This window comes from Pristis pectinata, chromosome 25 (assembly GCF_009764475.1).
Source record: "Pristis pectinata isolate sPriPec2 chromosome 25, sPriPec2.1.pri, whole genome shotgun sequence".
Taxonomy (NCBI): Eukaryota; Metazoa; Chordata; class Chondrichthyes; order Rhinopristiformes; family Pristidae; genus Pristis; species Pristis pectinata.
The window spans coordinates 16,691,378-16,712,512 of NC_067429.1; the positions used below are offsets into that span (position 1 = coordinate 16,691,378).

Here is a 21,135-nt window from a genome sequence, read left to right on the forward strand (position 1 = left end):
AATGATTTAGTATGTTGTGGCAAGATTATAAACAAATATAGGATAGCATCTACACTTTTTGAAATGGTTTTTACAGGTTATTATGATACATTCAGTTGCCAAGTTTAATACATGGAAGCAATTAATCTGAATCACTCAGACCTTGAGAGGAAGTCAATAGTCTAAAAATGTCAGAACAAAGGAAACAGGCCATTGGGCCATTTGAGTCAGTTCCACAATTCAATACGATCATGGGTGATATTCTTCTTCAGAACCACCAGCCTGTCCGATTCCCATAATCATTCATTGATTTTTGCAATTCAAGGGAATCAATCTCAGGCTTTGATTCGTCAAGAGACTAAAGACTTTAGTCTTTGTTCCAAACCTACTCTGGCAGCAGACCCACCTCTTTCTCCACAACATCGACAACAGCATTGGTGCAGCCGTCTGCACCACGCAGACCTCATCAGTTTCATCAACTTCACTGTTAACCTCCATCCTGCCCTCAAATTCACTTGGACTATTTCTGACACCTTTCTCCCCTTTTATATCTCTCTGTCTCCATCTCAGTGGACAAACTGTCCATTAACTACACACCCACCAACACCCACAGCTACCTCAACTACACCTCCTCCCACCCAATCTCTTTCTCTTAGTCTCTCCATCTCTGTTGTATCTGTTCTCGAGGTGAGGCCTTACACTCCAGAAATCTGAGACATCCTTTTTCAGGAAATGTGGCTCCCCACCACCCCCACCCTGCCCCCCGCAGTGGATGACAGACCCTCACCCACAGCTCCTCCATTTCCTGCACTTCTGTTCTCACCCTGCCTCCCCCCAGTCAGAACAGGAACGGAGTTCCCTTGGTCCTTCCCTTTCAGCCCACTGGTCTCCACATCCAGCACATCATTTCTCGTCATTTCCACCAGCCACAACATGATCCCACCACCTGTCACATCATCCCCTGCCCTCTCCTTTCTGCTTTCCATAGGGACCACTCTCTCCGTAATTCCCTGGTTCACTCATTCTTCCCCACCCATTCCCTCCCCCTCCCCAGGCAATTTCCCCCGCAACCACAGAGGGTGCAACACCTGTCCCTACACTTCCTCCCTCACCTCCATCCAGGGATCTAAACAGCCCTTCTGAGTGAGGGCTCCTCTAACCTTCTCTTTTCCTCTCAAATGTGGTCTCCTCTGCGTCAATGAGACCAAGTGCAGACCGTGCAACTGTTTTGCCGAGCACCTGCACTCTGTTTGCCATGTTCATCTGGACCTCCCAGTTGCAAGCCATTTTAATTCCCCTTCCCATTTCCACACCGACCTGTCTGTCCTCAGCCTCCAAGTGCCAGTAATGGGGCCAAACACAAACTAGAAGAACAGCACCTCATATTCCACCTGGGTAGTCTACAAGCCAACAGCATGAATACAGAATTCAGGTAACCCACTCCCCCTCTGTCCCTTTCTCTCTCTCCTACTGATCTACCCAGGCCTTCTCACACACACACACCATTCATTCCAAGGCTTTCCCCCTCCTCCACTGTTCCCATATACCCACCATCCCTCCCTTCTTTGGTTCCTCTTCCTTTCTTATCAGATTCCATAACCTGCAGCCCTTTGTTATCCCCTCCTCTCAACTCCCAGCCTCTGTCACTATCTCCACCCCTCTCTCCCCACCTGACTCCATCTGCCAATCAAACCCCTCTCACCTGGATCTACTTATCACTTGCCAGCTCTTGCCCCAGCCTCCCCCTCACCTCTTTATACTGGCTACCTCCCCCTCTTTCAGTCCAGATGAAGGGTCTCGACCCGAAACGTCAACTGTCCATTTCCCTCAACAGATGCTGCCACTGAGTTCCTTCAGCAGCTCATTTTTTGCTCCAGATTTCAACATCTACAGCCTTTTGTATCTCCTCTCGGTCTCCTTTGTTTCAAGAAGAACAATCCCAGTTTTTCTATTCTAACCCTACAATTGAAATCCCTCATCCTGGAACCATTCCAGAAATCTTTCCTTAGCTCCATCCATCATTTTGATAGAAATTATGGATCTTTACACTTGTTCTTTTATCTACTACTTTAAATAAGAAATGTTAACATTTTTTAATTGGTTAGTGGAATAGATTTAAGAAAGGAGTCAACCTGGAGTCAGTTCCTCCCAGGGTTTCTGACAATTTTTCACTTGAGTGAGGCCAGGAGTTCAGGAGAAATCCTGAAGAATTTCAGGGCTGTTGTATATGCCGATGGAGTATTACTTCCATACAGCTTGCAATTAGATTACATAGCAGTAAGATTCATATGTTAGAATCAATCTATTAATTCCTGTAACACCTTCCTATATGCACCAGGTGGTGGTGTTTTCATGTTACTTTTCCCCTTGCCCTTCTAGGTGGTAGAGATTGCAAGTTTAATAGGTATTCTGAATGGAACCTTGGCAAGATGAAGCTATGTATTTAATTGGTAATAGCGCACACTAGACCCATGTTGGTTTGATACTGGAAGGAGAGCGTGTTCAGGGTGCTTGAAGGATTACCAATTAAGCTTCAGTCACATGGAAAATGTTAAGATTCTTGTGACAGCAGAGAAAATCTAGGCCAATGGAATTCATTCCAGTGTAATATTAATGTGACATGTGAATGGTAGAAAGGCTTTGAGGAACCAAAAAGTGAGTTCCACACCATGGTTGATTCAATAATCTCCAGTAGATGCAGTAACTATATGTCTGGTCCAGGCAGTGAAATCATTGTCCTGCACACATGATTGAATGCTTGAAGGTATTGTGAGTGGCTGCATGATTCTCACATATGGATCCAGGCATACAGGTGGTAGTCCTTATCCTCAGACAGATAAATCAGTCTGGTGTGGTGGTTGACAGAGCTGATTGGTATAATATAAATGAACTGTTTGAGTTCCCTGGATGTCTAGCATTGACTATCAAGTTTTCTGGAAATGGTTACATGGCAGCTGAACACAAGGATTAAAATCTTTGGTAGTTTCAGTTTAGTTAACATCCTGGAGGTGGAACCCTCAAAAGTAATGTGGGTGCAGTGATGACCCACTGTATCTCAGGAAGGCCACAATGTTGGTAACTCCTACCATCCCCACCCCTAATACCAGGGTCTCCACCCCTTCCCAGACCTGTGCTCATGCTATCTTCTGTTCTGCTCTCTATCCAAGGAGAAGGAGATGAACTTTATTCTTGAACAGGGAGCATTGCCACCTTTCTGAATCAGCAGCAGATAACATGATGCTGATGTGACTAGAATCAGTAAGAGGTGAAAATGACTAGGGCCACTATTATCCCCAAAGCTATAGCTAGAGTGGTCCATGCATTGTTCTGCAGCTGCACTGATGGTTTGAAGCCAATGTTCTTCTAACACACACAGCAACAGCTGTCTGACCACTTGTTGGATATGCCCTCCTGACCAGAACCACTGCTTCCTACTTCTGACAGGCAGCCCTGCTCCAGAGGCCCTCACTTCCTCCACTCTCCACCACGAGGCCCAATCCATAGTTACCAACCTATCCATGTCTATCGACATTAGTTATCAGATAAGGACATAACTTGGGTTTTTGAGCTCAATCCCAGCCACAGTACTCACTGGATGAGTGACATAATATTTCCTCTGCATTCCAGAGTACAACTGCAGTTCTCCTAAATTAACTGAACTCCAATTCAATTACCAACTAACCTTCAGGCTCCATAGAGTTATAGTGGATAGGAAATATTCCTTCCTCTTCTTAATCTCCAGGTTTCTCATGCATTACTAACAGATGGCATTTGATGAATCATTACATTCAGTTTGGCAGGGTTGCTGTCTATGAATGATAAATTCCAACTCTATTCTTTTGCCACGAACTAGAAAGTTGCAAAGTAGTCAATTACACTAAAAAAATGCACCAAAGATTTGCAAACAAAATTGGAAACAAATCATAATAAAGAAAAATTGTCAAAATTATTTGATAGAATGCTTCATCACCAGAATTCCCAAACACCAACTTTGCTTGGCTGGTGAGGAGAAGGGTCATTCCCATCAGATCATTCACACACATCCAGAGTCTCAATCCCAGCTCCAACGTGGAAGTGACTGTAATCCATCTCCTTCTGCAGTGTGTATTTGTAACAAGGGTCTGGAAAGAGAAGCAGTATTTTTTTTGTTGAAGTTTATCTTAAGTTTATCTTGTGTAACATGGGACTCTGAGCTCTAAAGGGTATTTCCAGGGCTGCATACTGAAACAAATGTCAGCTGCTGCTGGAATATCAGCAACTTGGTGAATACACACTTGGTCTGCCCAAATTTTGCTGACCTTCCAACTGAAGGAATCACTCACAACAGAATGTACCTGTCTGTAACATTCAAAATTGCAGGTCTATGTGCTGAGACATTCACTGAAGCTTGGTGCAGCTACTTCAGTCTCTGGGGAAAGGCCACAGTAAAGGATCCTCCTACCAATGGCCACTTGAGGGACTGGTCCTAATGTAATAACCTTCCAAGACTATGGCTGCTGAAATATTTGGGAATAGAAAATTAATGCCATGTTAACAGTGTAAATGTGATAAGCAAATGCAGTTAAAGGCTTGCTACCGTGAATATGTTAATCCAATGCTTCATGTTGTGCAACGAACATTTTATTTTGGGGAAATCAAAAATGAGAGGGTCCTTGTAACAGAAGATTAATATTTAAATACAAGATATGATCTGATTGTTTGAGGTTGTATTAAAGAACTTTTGTGTTTTTGTCCGTGTATACCAATCAACTAATAATTTCGATGACATTTTCGTGCACTGTAAACATGAAGACAGCCTTGCAGCTTCGTTAACCGTTCTTTTCTCTTTAGCAGTCCGATAAATGTATGCAGTTGGGCTGGGGTCTGTTCATCAGAAATTATTTGTGTACACCTTTGCGGTAAATGTTTCGGTAATATTTACATTAAGTACGAAATACAAAATCAAGATTGTTAACTGATAACTGTTCATTGATGCAAAAATTATGAAACAGTCTGCAGGCTTGAATATTTACATCAATCATAAGATCGCTATCCTTTGATCAAATCTACCAATTGCTTTTGCATAAAACGCAAACGAAATAGAAGGTAGATTAGCACAATACAGGCCCTTCGGCCCACAATGTTGTGCCGACCTTTAAACCTCGCCTAAGACTAGCCCCTTCCTCCCACATATCCCTCTATCAGTTTATCTAGCAATCTCTTGAATTTGACCAATGTACCTGCCTCCACCACCACCCCAAGCAGCGCGCTTAGTTATCATTTTCAATAAACAAGGAACAATTTGTCAAACTTTATTTAAAAGAAACTCCTGTTGATGGTTAAAGTTGAAGAAAAAGCTAATAAAATATTAATTAAAAATTAAACATTTTAGTTTAACTTCTCACCAACAAGAGCAGTAACACAAAGCAATTTAGTTTCGCATGCGCCATGTAGCACCATTTCACCAGGTGACGGCGAGTCCAATATCAGTGATTGTAATTGAACGGCCTAAAAGCAACTGTAACGTAACTATAACCACTCAAGATATCCAGAGTTTTAAAACTGAATTTCGTTTATAACATTTTAAAGAAAACAGTGAGCCGACTTGTTAACTAACTTAACGAGTAAGTGAACAAGTCAGCTCACATGCTGTTAAGTTCTCCAGGAATTCAACAGCAAGTGGATCGCGCAGAACAAAGAATCCTCTGTCGCTGTACCCGCAGATGTAGAGAGTTCAATTTTCCCTGCTTAGCGAGCAATTCAAAGCTAACAGTAATTCAAGAGCATTGACTAAGTAGGCACTAATCAATATAACCGTTGCCTGATACTGTTGTATTACGTATATATAGACCACTTCACTGGTTTTGCCGTCTCAAATTCTTCTAGTCCCCTTCGCCGCCGAAGCTAATGGACTCCAACCACTCTTCGATCGGACTTGCTTGGATCGGACTGCAGTTGGGATATTTCCAAGTCCCTCCAATGTTCATGGTCCGTGTTAGTTACAGAAAATAGGTTAAACTCTAAGGGCATTGGAAATATTCAATTGCAGGCGGGGAGGTGGGGATTCACTTTTCTCAAATGTCCGGGAAAGTGTGTATTCTCAAGGGAAAAAAAACAAGACCGGACCAGCTCTCAATAAATGATTCATCGTTTGACCTAATCCTGACAGATCAGGAGATACAGTTTCCTGTTCAAACAAATGGTTATGTTAATTTCTCGGGAAGTGGTGATTACCATTTAGCAGGAACATTGTATTAGAAGATTATGTTTTATGATAGGATTCTCGGAACCAGTGGTGTTGGCCGGGGATCTCAACCGAAAGTGACACCATTGATCTGGATAATTAGAGTTTTTCAGCAAAGCATCATTTCTCCTGGGAGTCAAAGGGCCCATCGCTGTCGTTCCAGCTCTTGTTCCTGGTTTTCTTTCGGTTCCTTTCGGCCATGACGACGGCAGCGATGACAGTGACCAGCACCGTGCCAGTTATCACCAAGACCGTGGCTGTCTCGGCCACGCACAGCTGCGAATCCACTGCCACCAGTGGGTATCCCAGGAGCTGTCCAGGATCGGAACAAGTGATGTTGCTGTAATCGTCCACATGCAGGTGTCGAACACTTAAGATCTTCCCAAACACTCTCTGGAGATCGCAGTCACATGTCCAGTGATTGCGAGCGAGCAGCAGGTGGGTCCCTTGGGTCTGAATGTTCAGAAACGTTTTGAACTTGATGTGACTCAGATGATTTCCATTCAAACACAGGAGATTCAAGCTCCGCAGAGAGCCAAAGGCTTCTCCCTGGATGGCTGAAATGTTGTTATTCTCCAAGTGGAGAGCTTCCAGACTTTGTAGCATGAGGAAGTATCCATTTTCAATGACAGTCAGCCTGTTGTTTTTCAGCAACAGAGTGCGGAGTTTGGACAGACCTCTGAAAACCCCGCTTTCCATGGACGTGATCCAGTTGCCGCTCAAGTCCAACTTCTGCAGGCTTTGCAGATTCCGCATGCTGTTGCCGTGTACGTATTCAATGTGGTTATTCGACAGTCTCAGCTCTATCAAGTGCTCCAGGCTATCAGAAAGATCCCCGGGCAGGAACTTTATACGATTTTGATCCAGATCCAGGTTATCCAGAAAATTCAATGACTCAAAGGCTCCTGTATGGATGCGATGGATTCGATTGCCCGCCAGCAGGACTATCCGCGTGGACCACAGCCCGCTGAAGGAACCACCGGGGATCTCGGTCAGGTTGTTGTATCTAATATCCAGCATCCATGTGCCGTGCGGGATATCCCTCGGGATGGAGGTCAGGGAACGCCTTCTACAGTCCACGAAATGGGAGAAATCATAGCAGGAGCAGCGGGAGGGGCACAGTTTGAATCCATCGATCTTCAGGATGCCCACCAAGGCACCGAGGCAAGTGGTAATAATTGGGTTCATGCCGTTTACAATGTTCAAAGTGTGTTAGAAACTGAGGCTTTCGAGATACAGAACAACAAATTCCACAAGATTTACAAACTCTCTCTCAGACATAAATTTATGACAGTTTACTTTTCATTAAGTTGAGTCACCTTAACCACGTCTTCCAAATAGTTGAACTAGTGAAAAGAATAAAAGCGTAGCATGTGTCATTTCCTTATCTTTACGATTGTTGTCCAGATTACCTTACTAAAACTACTTTTTCTTTAATTTTAGATGCATTCACTTTGTCACCATAGTCTCATCGCTTGCCGTTTGATTCTTTTGACTGCTTCGTTGTCAAGAGCGTCCAAATCTACAATACCTTCTCACTGTAACAGTTAAAAAAAAGCATAAGTTACTTAACATAATGTCCAACTTTTCTCCCATGATCCACATCAAAGACATTCTAATCCCTCATTACCATCTGGCTTTATATTTTTCTGGGTTAAATTAGTTTTCCCAGCAATTATATAATAAAATTGCATGCATGTCAGTATGACAACTATGATAGTATTATAAGCTATTCCAATCGTTAAAGTTCTGTGAATATTGTGTCCATTCTTGGGTGCCTCTACTATTAGGGCCAGGAGGACAGGGGTCACAGTCTCAAGATTAGGGATTAGCCATTCTGTAGTGAGATGAGATTTCTTCACCCAAACAGTGATGAACATTTGGAATTCTGTACCCAGGAGGACTGTGGAATCTCAGGTCACTGGAGTCCATTCATGCCCAAGATCAAAGGATTTTTGTATATCAGGGGATCATGGTGTTAGTACAGGAAAGTCAAGCCAGGATAAAAGATCATCCATAACCTTCTGAATAGCAGTGTTGACTTGAGGGGCTGAATGGCCTACCCCTACTTCTATTTATTATGTTCTTATTCATAAACTGAAATCTGGAATGAGAGACAATTAAAGAAACCAGGTTCTTTTGGATCAGAGGCCATTAATGAGATCTGAATAAGATGTTCCAAATTGATAAAATAAATTGGAAGGAGCCTGTGTCCACTATAGCCAGAGGGCAGGAATGGATGACTGTTGACAAAGAGGGAAGGAGGTGCTTTGTAGATTTATTTCATGTAGCAACTTCAAATATTTTGCAGAGGGTTAAGCAGAATACATACTTGCTTTAAAATGAGAATTTTATACATATTTGAGAAAGAACAATTTAAAATGGGTCAAGAACAGTGTGGGTGAATAGATCCAGGTGAATAACCCTATAAAAGATCAGGCTGGTGATAATGGACCCACTGATGCCCAATGCTTTGCATCAAGTCTGAGCATTCTTTTTCAATTATCAGTGTGTTTGATTGTGGATTTATGAATTTAACAAGAAAAATAATTCTACACTGCACTGCTTTGAATGGCATATGCTTAAACCATCAAATTAATTGGAATACAGTCAGTTACAAAAACAAACATCATAAAATAATAATTAGCAAGAAAATTCTCACTTTCCTCCATGGCATTTCCACCAGCCAGTGGTAGTAATTTTTTTTTAATATATAGAAGAGCAGGTTAACTTGAGCTCTCCAAACACAGCATGCACTCTATAAACGACATTAGCGTAATTTTACTTTTACAAATATTTGAGGGGTTCAAAGCACCTGTAGGCAAATTCAGCACGGGGAGTCGTGGAATTGAAAACATTCCTGACTGTTATGAATACCATTGAGATTTTTCTATAATCCTTAGGAAGATGTCCAATGCGTCAGCTGCCTCCCATTTAAACATATTATACATGATGTAACACCCCATTCCAGTTCACTTCAATGAATGAGAAGTTACTGTATATGTTTCAATATTTTTCTAAGCAGTCAGTCAATCCAACAAAAACACAAATACTGGAAGCACACACCAGGTTAATCATTATATAACCACCTCTTCCATTCCTCAGACCATGCCTGCAGAACTTACTTTTCAGATCCTGCACTTGAATTTAAAAAAGTTGCTTGTTATTTCCACAAGTGACAGGCTACCCATTGTGTTTTTCCAGCATTTACTGCATTTAAAACTTACAAAACATTAAGTATTTTCTCCTTTTTTTGGTTATCAGTGCAGCAATTGATTAGATTAATAACATGCAGGTAACAAGATCTGAATCTCTCAATATACATGATATCACTTACCCCTCTGCAGGATGGAAGGTACTTGCAGTCTGAAGGTCTGGTTCTGTACAGATTGTTTTATAGAGCTGCAACTGTCACGTGAACCTCCTTCCAATCAATTTTTACTTTCTTCTGACGTGTCCTTCTGCAGCAACCACAGATGTTATAACTGGAAACTTCTATCTTCACAGATTGACAGCTCAGATTTTTATTAAGATTACACTCATCAACCAAAATTAATTATTTAAAAGCCAGTTGCTTTACAGCTACCATTAATGAAGATTAAAAGTTGCCATCACAGTAAAATAAATATCTTCTAAGAAGGAATGTCATTTACTCGTGCACAGTTGCAGAGAGAAAAATAAAAATAAAATATTGAGTTTCTGGCTCAGTTCCTTAAGCACTCCGTCCTCTGTATGCAAATGGACACTGGAGAAACTTAAAGGTAACCCAGCTGATCCTAATTTACTTCAGTGAGTTTCCCTCAGAGGTTGATCATGATCTGAAATATCATCTTCCCTTTCTCCACATCCCATCCCCCTTCCTCCCACTCCTATTAGAGTTCAAAGTACAAAGGGGGCAACAATATAGACAAGTTTGTTCTTAAAATTTCTCTCTGGCCCAGCAGTGTGGGCAGTTTGTGTCATTTTTGTTACAATGAACAAGGCACAGAGAAGCAGGGTTAAGCTCTTCAGTCAATCTTCTTGAAAAGGTAGAATCAGGTACAAAAGAGTAAATTAGCCCTTTCTACACACCTCTGCTTCTTTGTTAAAAACAGAGCTTTGTTTTCTTTGGTGCCCCCTCATATATTGTCAAATCATTGGGACATGAGTTAGTCTGTAAGTGAGTTTGTGTGACAACAGTCAATAATTAGGTAATTGCTCAGGTAAAAGAACATCAGAATCTACAGACTATTCATGATTGGTAAAATGTTGCATTTCATTTAATAGAATATACAATGATCTGAAATGTAGTGAGATTTCCCAGATTGTGATGTTTGAAGACTATATTGAGCACATCATGAAGAATATGAGAAGAGATCAGATGCATCTTTATGAAAATGGAGGGGCCGAGCTGTGTGTTGGATTAGATACGAGATTAATTGCAACTTTACATGCATGAGATAGTTTGTCCAGATCTCCTCTATGTCATCTGAAACCTAAAAAGCTGAAAAAAATGAAATTCACAAATTACAATTAGAGTAACAATTACAGGAACAAATATTGAAGAAACAAAAGAAACAATAGATTCCTTTATTGTCATTTTCAAGCATTCAAATATTACGTCAGTTATCTTAAAGAAACAGGTTTAATCGCAACAAATGAAAACATGACATCCATTTACCTCCTCCTGATTACCACCCATCTTCCTTCCTCAGCTGATGAATGTCAAACAACACTTGAAAGAAGCCCTGAAAGCAGGAAGGGCACAGAATATGGTCTGGGTGGGGCGACTTCAATATCCATTACCAAGACTGGCTTGTTAGCATCAACACAGAATGAGCTGGCCAAGTACTGCCAAACATAGTTGCCTGATTGGGTCCAATGCAAGGATAAACCTACCTGAGCAACAAACAACCTGCTGGAGGAACTCAGTAGGTCGAGCAGCATCTGTGGGGTTGGGGGGAAGTGTGGTGTTGAATCCCTGCATCAGGATTCAGAGTCCTGATGGGCATCAAAAAGGGAAAATACTCCAAACGTCATATCTTGAACATAGGAAGATGCATAAAGCATCCCAGTCCCAGGATAGAAGAGTGCTCCAGGCCCAAACATCTTTACCTACTTCAATGGCCTTCCTTTCATCATGAAGTCAGATATTTTCCTCATGATAGCAGAGTGTTCAATTCAATTTACAACTCTTAGGAAATGAAACATTCCGTGCCTGCATGCAGTAAGACCTAGACAACACTTAGACATGGGTGAAGAAGTGGCATAATAGTCACAGCATAAAGTGTCAGACAATGAGCATCACAGCAAGAGAGGGGTCTAACCACCCATCCATGACATTCGGTGGTCATCATAGAGTCCTTCATCATTAATATCCTGGGGGTTACCATTGAAACTCAGTTGGTCCAGCAACCTGTTATGGCTGTAAGAGCATTCTTCACTTGCCTGGATGATTGAAGCTCTAACAAAAATCAAAGAAGCTCGACAACATCCAGGACAAAGGAGCCCACTTGACTGGTACACAATCCCCCATCCTATGTATTCATTTCCTCCATTACCAGTAATAACACTGTGGCTGCAGTTAAACCATCTATAAAAGAAACTGCAATTATTCCCTTGGGCTACTCTAACAGAACTCCTCCAACCCATGATCTCTACCAGTAAGAAGGATAAGTATTTCAGGTGAATCGAAACACTACCACCTACAGGTTCTCTCCAAGTCACATTCCATCCCCATTTGGAAACAGATCACCATTCCTTCACTGTCAGTGGGTCTAAATCCAGGAACTTCCTTCTCAATATTACTGTGGCAGGACCTTCACCAGAAGGACTGCAATGGTTCAAAAAGCTGGCTCACCCGCACCTTCTCAAGAGCAGTTAGGGATGGGAAATATCTTCTGGCCTTACCAGCAATGCCTAGATCCCCCAAAATGATTAGTTTTTTAAAAAATCTTGAGTATAACTAAGACCACAGAGTCAAGAGGCTAATTTAAAATGTTGGGACAAGAGAGAGAAGAAACAGTTATACTTGGAAAGGGCAATAAATAAATGCCAATAAGTTGGATCCTCTATAAAGCATTAACATCTTTAATTATATGCATTCAGTAAGATCCTTAACCTTGATTCTCAGTCAATAACAAAAATTAAATGAAAATTTCCAATCCTACTGATCTATTTTTATGTTCTACAGAGCAAGAAACTAAACACCAAATGAACCTGGCCACAGCAGGAAATTTGAATCAACTTTTCTGCATGACCCCAAGGTTTCCCCAGACAGCTATAAACAGATTGCTTTCCTACTTCCATCAAATTGAAACATAATCTGGATATATCCCTGCTAATACCAACCGATGTGTTCATCCTCTGGCTCTCAATATGAAACAATTAAGGACTGCTGTATTGCATTGTGAGCTGAGACCATTTTCTCAAATGACATCTGAAATTAGATTCTGAATTTAAATCGTATCAATTAAAAACACATAACAAGTAATAAAGTTGTATGTTGAATTTCTCTGGTCAAAGTATTCCAAAATTACTGTTGCCAATATTATGTTGAGAACATTTCACACTTTATCAAGTTCCTTTTGGCGATTTTAACAGTGGTGTTAATGTATTTAAAATTTAAAAAGTCAGTGCTCCCTTTAAGATAACATAAAATACTCATTTGAACAACCTAAACAGTAATTCTTACCCAGTGTTGTGTCCAGAAATTACTTTGATATTACTTAAAATTCTATGTTTACAGACTTTGTGGTTGATTATGGCCTAATGAACTACAAATTAATATTTCAGCTGTCACACATTTTAGCAGCTATTTCCTTCTGTGCTGAGACTGGCTGTTCAGATGGAATTTACATTTAGCTTTCTGTTATTTACATCCATCTATGTTTTACAGGTCCAGATATTGCAACACAAATAACATGATTTTTTCCCCGCCTCCCCATTATTAAAAGACCCTACTTTTTGTGCTGCAAATTGCTAGAAATGCAAGTTACTAGTGTAGCAGAATGTCAGCATGACATCTGGGACTTCATCAATTTTGTACCCAATGGCCTTTCGCCTCTACCAACTAAATTAACAGAACAGAGCAAATGTTGGAGAAGGTAACATGTGGATTAGAGTCAAATTAAATAAATGTAGAAGGGAAAGAAACAAAGTGCAATAAGATGAAGAGAAAAAGGCACAAAAAGAATCTAACGAAATGTGATGAATAAGCAGAGTATATGGTAATCCAGGTGCAGTGTGGAATTGTTGAGTTGGTCCCTGGGAAGTTAATTATGAGCAGCAAGATGTATATTTAAATATTCTCACTTATACCCAATATCGATGAATTCTTTTCTTGCAGAAATCCATCTATTTTGCATTTCTAAGTGTCAGAACAGTAGAAATTTTTGGCAAGACTGGCACAAAAATATTATGAAGATGAATATAAAAGTATTATCCAAAAAAAAATCACTCTGCTGGAATGAGATTCCCAGTTTCATTTGTTTTCTTTAATGTTAGGACCATAAATCATTTCATTAGCAGAATCTTTGGAATGTGATTTACCAACCCTAAATGGTGGAGATGAGATTTAAGTTTCAAATACGGTGCAAGCTATAAATTATTTCATGATATGCAATTAATTCCAGTTAGGACCTAATAGCATAGTTACAATCTTCCTACCTTTTATCAAGACTAATGACAACATGAAGCAAACTGTCCAGCAAAATGTGGAGAAATGGAACTTGTATTCTCTCTTTCTCCACAAATTACTGAACTTTTGCATATTAATAATTGAAGATGCAATCATTTTTTCAGCATTTCCCAATTCATCATGTTATGTGAAGTAAAATATGTCATCATGCAACTGAATGTTTTAGCTTGTGGACTACCTTGATCTTTGTCAATGACCCATAAAGCAGATTACTTTGCAGTTCTAACAAGCTCTACCAATATACAATTACCTTGTCCATTTATAATCAGGACCCAAGATGATGGAACCCATCTAATATTGACTGGGATTACCTTGGTGCAAGGGACTGACGAGCTGGAATTTGTTAAGTGCATACAAGAAAGTTTTTTGAGACTATATATAAAGTGTCCTACTGGGGATGGGGCAACACTCGACCTCATCTTTTGAAATAAAATTGCACAGGTGGTGAAATTGTTGGTGGGGGGAACACTTTGGGAACAGTGACCATAATTCTGCAAGTTTCAAAGTAGTTATGGAAAGGGATAAGATTTTAAATTAGGCAAAGTCTGATTTCAATAGTGTAAGAGGGGGCCAGGCAAAAGTAGATTGGGAGCAGATGCTCATGGGTAAAACAACAGCTGACAAGTGGGAGTCTTTTAAGAGAGACTTGGTAAGAGTTCAGAGCCAGCATGTTCCAATAAGTGTGAAAGGCAAAGATGGCAAGATTAGGGAACCTTGGATGACAAAGGATATTGAAGATTTGATCAGCACCAAAAGAGGAACATATGGCAGGTATAAGCAACTGGGAATGAGGGAGTCTCTGAGGAAATCTCTTCAGGAATAGAGTGTGTCAAAGAGTCTTCAAGTACTGCAGCACAGAAATAGTCCCTTTGGCCCAACCCATACATGTCAAGATGCCCCATCTAAGCTAGTCCCATTTGCCTGCATTTGGCTGATATCCCTCTAAACTTCTCCTATCCATGTACCTGTCTTTTAAACATGTTAATTGTATCCGCCTCTACAACTTCCCCTGACAGCTCATTCCATATACCCACCACCATCTGGGTGAAAAACTTGGCCCTCAGGTCCCCTTTAAATCTTTCTCCTCTCTCCTTAAACCTATGCCAGAGTTTTAGACTCCCCTACCCTGGGAAAAAGACTGTGACCATCTACCCCATTAATGCCCCCCATGATTTTATAGACATCTATAATATCACCCCTTAGCCTCCTTTACTCCAGGGAAAACAATGCCAGCCTATCCAAACTCTCCTTATAACTCAAGCCCTCCAGTCCAGGCAATGCATTTGGAAGTCAAATAGGGGTAGGATATGTACGATAAATGATAAGGCACTAAGGAACGTTCATAAAGAGGGACCTTAGGGTTTAAATCCATAGTTTCCTAATAGTGGCAATACAGGTAAATAGGGTGGTGAATGGGGCATATAGCATGCTTGCTTTCATAGGTTGTGTCATAGAATATTGGAGTTGAGATGTTATGTTGCAAATTTACAAAACACTGGTTAGACTGTACTTGGAGGACTGCATGCAGTTCTGGTCACCACACTATTGGAAGGATACAGTTGTTATAGAGAGAGTGCAGAGGAGATTCACCAGGATGTTGCCCGGAGTGGAGGACTTTAGTTATTTGGGGGGGGGGGGGGGGGGGGGGGTGGAAAATTGGAAAGGTTGCATCTGTTTTCCCTGAGGCAAAGGAGACCGAGGGGGCAATAGAGGTATAGAAAAATATAAAGATGCATAGATAGGCTAGAGAGTCAGATTTTTTTTATATTACACACATTAATTTCTTTATTAGTGAAATACATTTTTTTTTGCGTAGTGTTCTGGGGGCAGCCTGCAAGTGTCACCACGCTTCCTGCGCCAACATAGCATGCCCACAACTTCCTAACCCGTATGTCTTTGGAAACGTGGGAGGAAACCCATGCAGACACAGGGAGAACGTACAAACTCCTTATAGACAGCGGCCAGAAGTGAACCTGGGTCACTGGTGCTGTAATAGCGTACGCTAACCGCTACACTACTGTGCAAGAGTACTTCCATTTCAGGTGAGGACAGAATTTTAAAAGAGATTTGATTTTTTTTAAATTGATTTTTCTTTAATTTTAAAAGAGTTTTTATTTTAAATTGCACAGAGTGGTTGATATCGGGAACATGCTGCCAGAGGAGATGGTGGAGTCAGAAGCAATCTCTACATGTGAGAGACATTGAGGCAGACACTTAAATGTACAAGGAATAGGATACAGACTTAACGTGGGCAAATAGGATTCGTGTAGGTGGGCAAAAAGGTTGACGTGGACGTGGTGGGTCGATAGGCCCACTTTTGTGCTGTACAACTCTGCAACTCTAGACTGTTTAAATAAATAGTTCAATTAAAAATTAACTATTTTGTGCCATCATTTTGAGGGATTTCATTACTGCAAAGTTAAATACATGTCTGATTTTAAACTTAGATTCAGCAAAGATACTTAACAATATTAAGAACAGCAGGGAACCCAGAATATATCCTTTCCAAAGTCAAAGTGGGAATTTGGCAAAGCTTAATCTTAAGTAATTTTAGCAACTTATTTTGGCATGACATTGTTTTAAAATCATACTTGAGGTTTTCTTGTGAAGTCTGTTTTGAAGTTTATAAAACAGAACAGCACAGGAACAGACCCCTCAACCCATGATGTCTGTGCCAACCATGATACCAATTTAAACTGCACATCTGCCAGAACATGGTCAATATCCTCCCATTCTCTGCCTGTCATCTGCCTGTCTAAAAGCCTCTTAAACATTGCTATCATATCTGCTTCCACCACTTCCCCTGGCAGAGCACTCCAGACATATACCACTGTGTAAAAAAAAACTACTTGTCTTGTAAATTCCTTTAAACTCCTCCCCCCCACAAAGCAATGTCCTCTAGTATTTGACATTTCCACCCTGGAAAAAGACTATTTACCCTATGAAGTAACATTAATAATGGACAATTCTCTTGTTCCAATTCTCATAATTTTATATACACTGGTTAGACTGTACTTGGAGGACTGCGTGCAGTTCTGGTCACCACACTATTGGAAGGATACAGTTGTTATAGAGAGAGTGAAGAGGAGATTCACCAGGATGTTGCCTGGAGTGGAGGACTTTAGTTATTGGGGGGGGGGGGGGGATGTGGGGGTGGTGGGAATGGAAAATTGGAAAGGTTGCATCTGTTTTCCCTGAGGCAAAGGAGACCGAGGGGGCAATAGAGGTATAGAAAAATATAAGATGCATAGATAGGCTAGAGAGTCAGACTTTTTATATATTACACACATTAAGCCTCTCATGATTTTATATACATATCAGGTTGCTCCTCAGCCTCTGATGCTCCAGAGAAAACAATGCAAGTTTGTCCAATCTTTCCTTTTAGCTAGTACTCTCCACTCCAGGCAACATCCTGGTGAATCTATAATGCACCCTCTCCTAAGCCTCCACATCCTTCCTGTAATGTGGCGACCAGAACTGCGCGCAATACTCCAACTGTGGCTCAAGCAAAGTTTTATACAGCTGCAACATGACCTCCTGACTTTTATACTCAGTGCCCTGACCAATGAAGGCAAGTATGCTATACATCATCTTTACCCAATCCACTTGTGTTGCCACTTTCAGGGAGCTAAGGAGTGCCTGATCAAATTACTAAAAAACTCCCAGTGCACATTCAAAAAAAAAAATCAAATTTGTAGGACAGCATAGCCATATCCAAAGTAAATGGATTGAATCTGTGCTTGGATGGAGATGGGGGAAATTTGTGGAAAAAGTTATAGAACTCTCCAGATTGACATTCACCTACCAAGTAAATCGTCAATAGGAGATAGCAGTTCAGATCACCCAAGAATTTAAGAACATTCCTAATCTCTCAGAAATTGTAGACATCTTCACTGCATTCCTGAAGACCGACTGACACTACACTGCATACCTCTGCAAACAGGAATGAATACCTTTCAATCCTCTCGAGACTAATAATAGATAGAGGAATTTTCAGTCATGAATAAATTGGAACAAGAGAATTGTCCATTATTAATGTTACTTCATGTTGTTTAAGTATCTATTGCATTCACTCATCATACATGATCAATCAATCTGTGCAACATTCATTTAAAGATCCATTATTCATGGCCTAGAGATACAACTGAATAATGACACCTGTGTTTATTAGGAACATAGATGAATATTTATTCCAGAATGGTCTTATTAGTCAAAGAAACATAAGGAACAAATTAGTCCAACAGATGTTAATGTGAAGTTGGAATATTTAGTCTTGTAATGCTGAAGTAAATCACTGAGTTAATAGCATACTTCAAGATTCTGACAGCAAAGGAGACCCTTAATAAAATCTAGTTTGCAAATTTTAAATCTACACCTGACATTTTATGGCCCACTACAGCTGAATGATGAAATGAGTTGAACAAATTGTATGAAGAACAATATATGAACAACAGTCTTGGTTTTGAAATGGAGAGCAGTCAGAATTTCATGAAAATCCAAGGCATAAATTCAAGAATTAAATGTTTTGTATTTTAACTGTGAGAGTTAAGACAAACTGGGCACATTTGCAACACTAAAATTATTTGTATAAACAAATATGGAACAGTTACTATAATGGCATTTTCAGATAGAAACTATATGCTTATGCGTTTTATACGGGGCACATTGTGAATACAAAATTATTCTGCCTCAAAACTTAGCAAAAATGTTCATTGAAGCAGATATTGCGGTGGAGTCACAGGTAGACAGGGTGATAAAGGTGGCTTTTGGCACACTGGCCATCAGTCAGGGCATTAACTATAGAAGCTGGGAAATTATGGTGCAGTTCTACAAGATGCTCGTGAGGCAGCACTTATAGAGTACTCTATAACACACAGAGTACTGTGTTCTGTATGGGTCACCCTGCTATAGGAAAGATGTTATTAAACTGGAAAGAATGCAGAAAAGACATACAAGGATGTTGCCAGGATTCAAGGAACTGAGATATAGGGAGAGGTTGAACAGACTGGAACTCTTTTTCCTTGGAGCGTAGGAGGCAGCTGATCTTATAGTGGTGTATAAAATCATGAAGGGCATAGATAGGGTGAATGCACACAGTCTCTCTCCTACCCCTCCTCCCCCAACAACCAGAGGGCATAGGTTAAAGGTGAGAGGGGAAAAATTTAATAGGAACTTGAGGGGCAACTTTCTCTCTCCCCAGAGAGGGCAAGACATATGGAACAAGTTGCCAAAGGAAGTGGTTGAGGCAGGTACAAAAACAACTTTAAAAAAAACACCTGGACAGGTACATGGATAGGAAAGGTTTAGTGGTAAACACACCAAATGTGGGAAAATGGGACTAATTTGGATGGGCATCTTGGTCAGCATGGGTCATTTGGGCCGAAGGGTCTGTTTCTGTGCTGTGTTACTCTATAATTCTATATTGTTATTGCACTTATTGGTAATTAGACAACCCCCAAAGTTCCAGAAAAAGTGAGTCACCAGAGATGATGCATGAACATTATATTGGTCTTGTTCTGCTTCTAAAAGTTGTCAATGTTATGCTACAATCTGAAAGACAACTTGTGTATTTTGCTAGAGTTATCAGACATGTCACCAAATTGTTCATCACAAATTCAAAGTGCTTTCACAAAGCAAGAATCACATTTTGTGCAATCTGGTCATTATCTAGTGCCAGGATACCAGATACTTCTCAATATGTAAGAAGATAATCCACTGGGATTTGCAAGAAAGAATATTTGTACACAGTGATGGAACTTCCATGCAGAAGCTTACAGGTCTAGGAATGCACTATGTAATTGCATGTACATACCAATCTGCAATAGCAATTCAATATTACCTACCTTATTTGCAGCAGAGTTACAGATGAGCAAGGTGGTACTGTTAATAAAAAGCACTTCTGAGAAATCACCCATATCATAATATTTATTAATGAAGGACAATATAAAAGACAAATGTTTCTGACCATCAGTCAGGATGTAAAACATGCCATTTCTTACAGCATCGCTCCCTTCCTCTCCAGTTGAGAATTGCTAGTCCTCTGCATTAAGTGGAGAGCATTATCCATACCTACTGTTGATAAGCTACTTTGCCAACTTAAGTTTTATTAAACAAGAAATGCAATGGCATTGTTTAGAATTACAGCACAACTGTAGGTGTGACTAATCAAACAATAATGATAATTTTATCCATTGTTCATGTCTTGTTAACTTACTCAAAACTTTCAAAAGTTCTGTATTGTAAAATCCATATATGTAAAAGGTATCTGACAGATCACCAAAAACAAAACATGAATTGTTCAATCACCAATTCAGAGCAAAATCACATTTTGTATAATCAAGTTACTATCTAGTGCCCAGGATGCCATATACTTCTCAATCTGTAAGTAGATAATCTTCTGGGATTTGCAATACCCTCAATATGCTACAATACATCATCTATAAAGGATCAAAGTAACATCCATCACAGGATAATGAATAGCTAAGATTGTTGGCACAGATTCAAATCACTACCTCATAAATTGAGATGAAGTTTAAGCAATTTATAAGTGTCAGAAAAGTATGAGCTGGACCTCAGCCCCAAATGCATTGCTTGCTATTTGCTTCCCTGTGTAACACAATGAATGATTTATTTAGGTTCCATTTATTTTGTTTTCTTACTATGTGCACATATTTTAGTTTCATGGTAGAAGTCAGTTGACACATGTAAATGAGTAAAGGGTTATTTATGAACATTATGAAACTGTCGTCATGGTATTAGGAGTTCTCCCCAAGAGTGGATTAGGGGTAAATCAACTGTCCATTGTTACTGTATTACATCAGAATTCATATTCTAATACGACTTGAACTTGCCAGAAAAGGATAGTTGAAATGTTTATCTAGTTTCATTACACTGGACTTTTTCTGAAAAATACAAATATCAGGATGGGGTTTAGCCCCATGGTAAGTACTATCTTTCAAAGCTGCTGATTTTTATGTTTGAATCAGTCTGTAAGTGTCATCACTATTCTACCCAACATATGGGTAATGTTGCCATCAGAACACAGAACAGTACAGCACAGGAACAGACCCTTTGGCCCATGATGCCAATTTAAACAGCACATTCGCCTACACATGGTCTATCTCCTTCAATTCCATGCCAGTTTAAGTGCTTCTTAAACATTGCTATTGTGTCTGCTCCCACCACCTCCCCTGGCAGCATGCTCCAGGCACCAAACATTTGATGCAAAAAAAAAGCTTGCCTCATAATCCTCCTT

General features: G+C 40.2%; 1 protein-coding gene across 1 annotated transcript; it reads right to left on the minus strand.

The window, feature by feature from the left end:
• Positions 1-6,322: 6,322 nt before the first annotated feature.
• On the minus strand, positions 6,323-7,390 carry LOC127582829 (leucine-rich repeat-containing G-protein coupled receptor 5-like). The gene has a single exon (XM_052038395.1). It carries the CDS (start codon positions 7,388-7,390, stop codon positions 6,323-6,325), a length of 1,068 nt encoding a protein of 355 aa, XP_051894355.1.
• Positions 7,391-21,135: the final 13,745 nt, after the last annotated feature.

Coding starts and splice junctions, on each gene's coding strand:
- LOC127582829 (XM_052038395.1), bottom strand. CDS start 7,390: ATGAACCCAATTATTACCACTTGCCTCGGTGCCTTGGTGGGCATCCTG.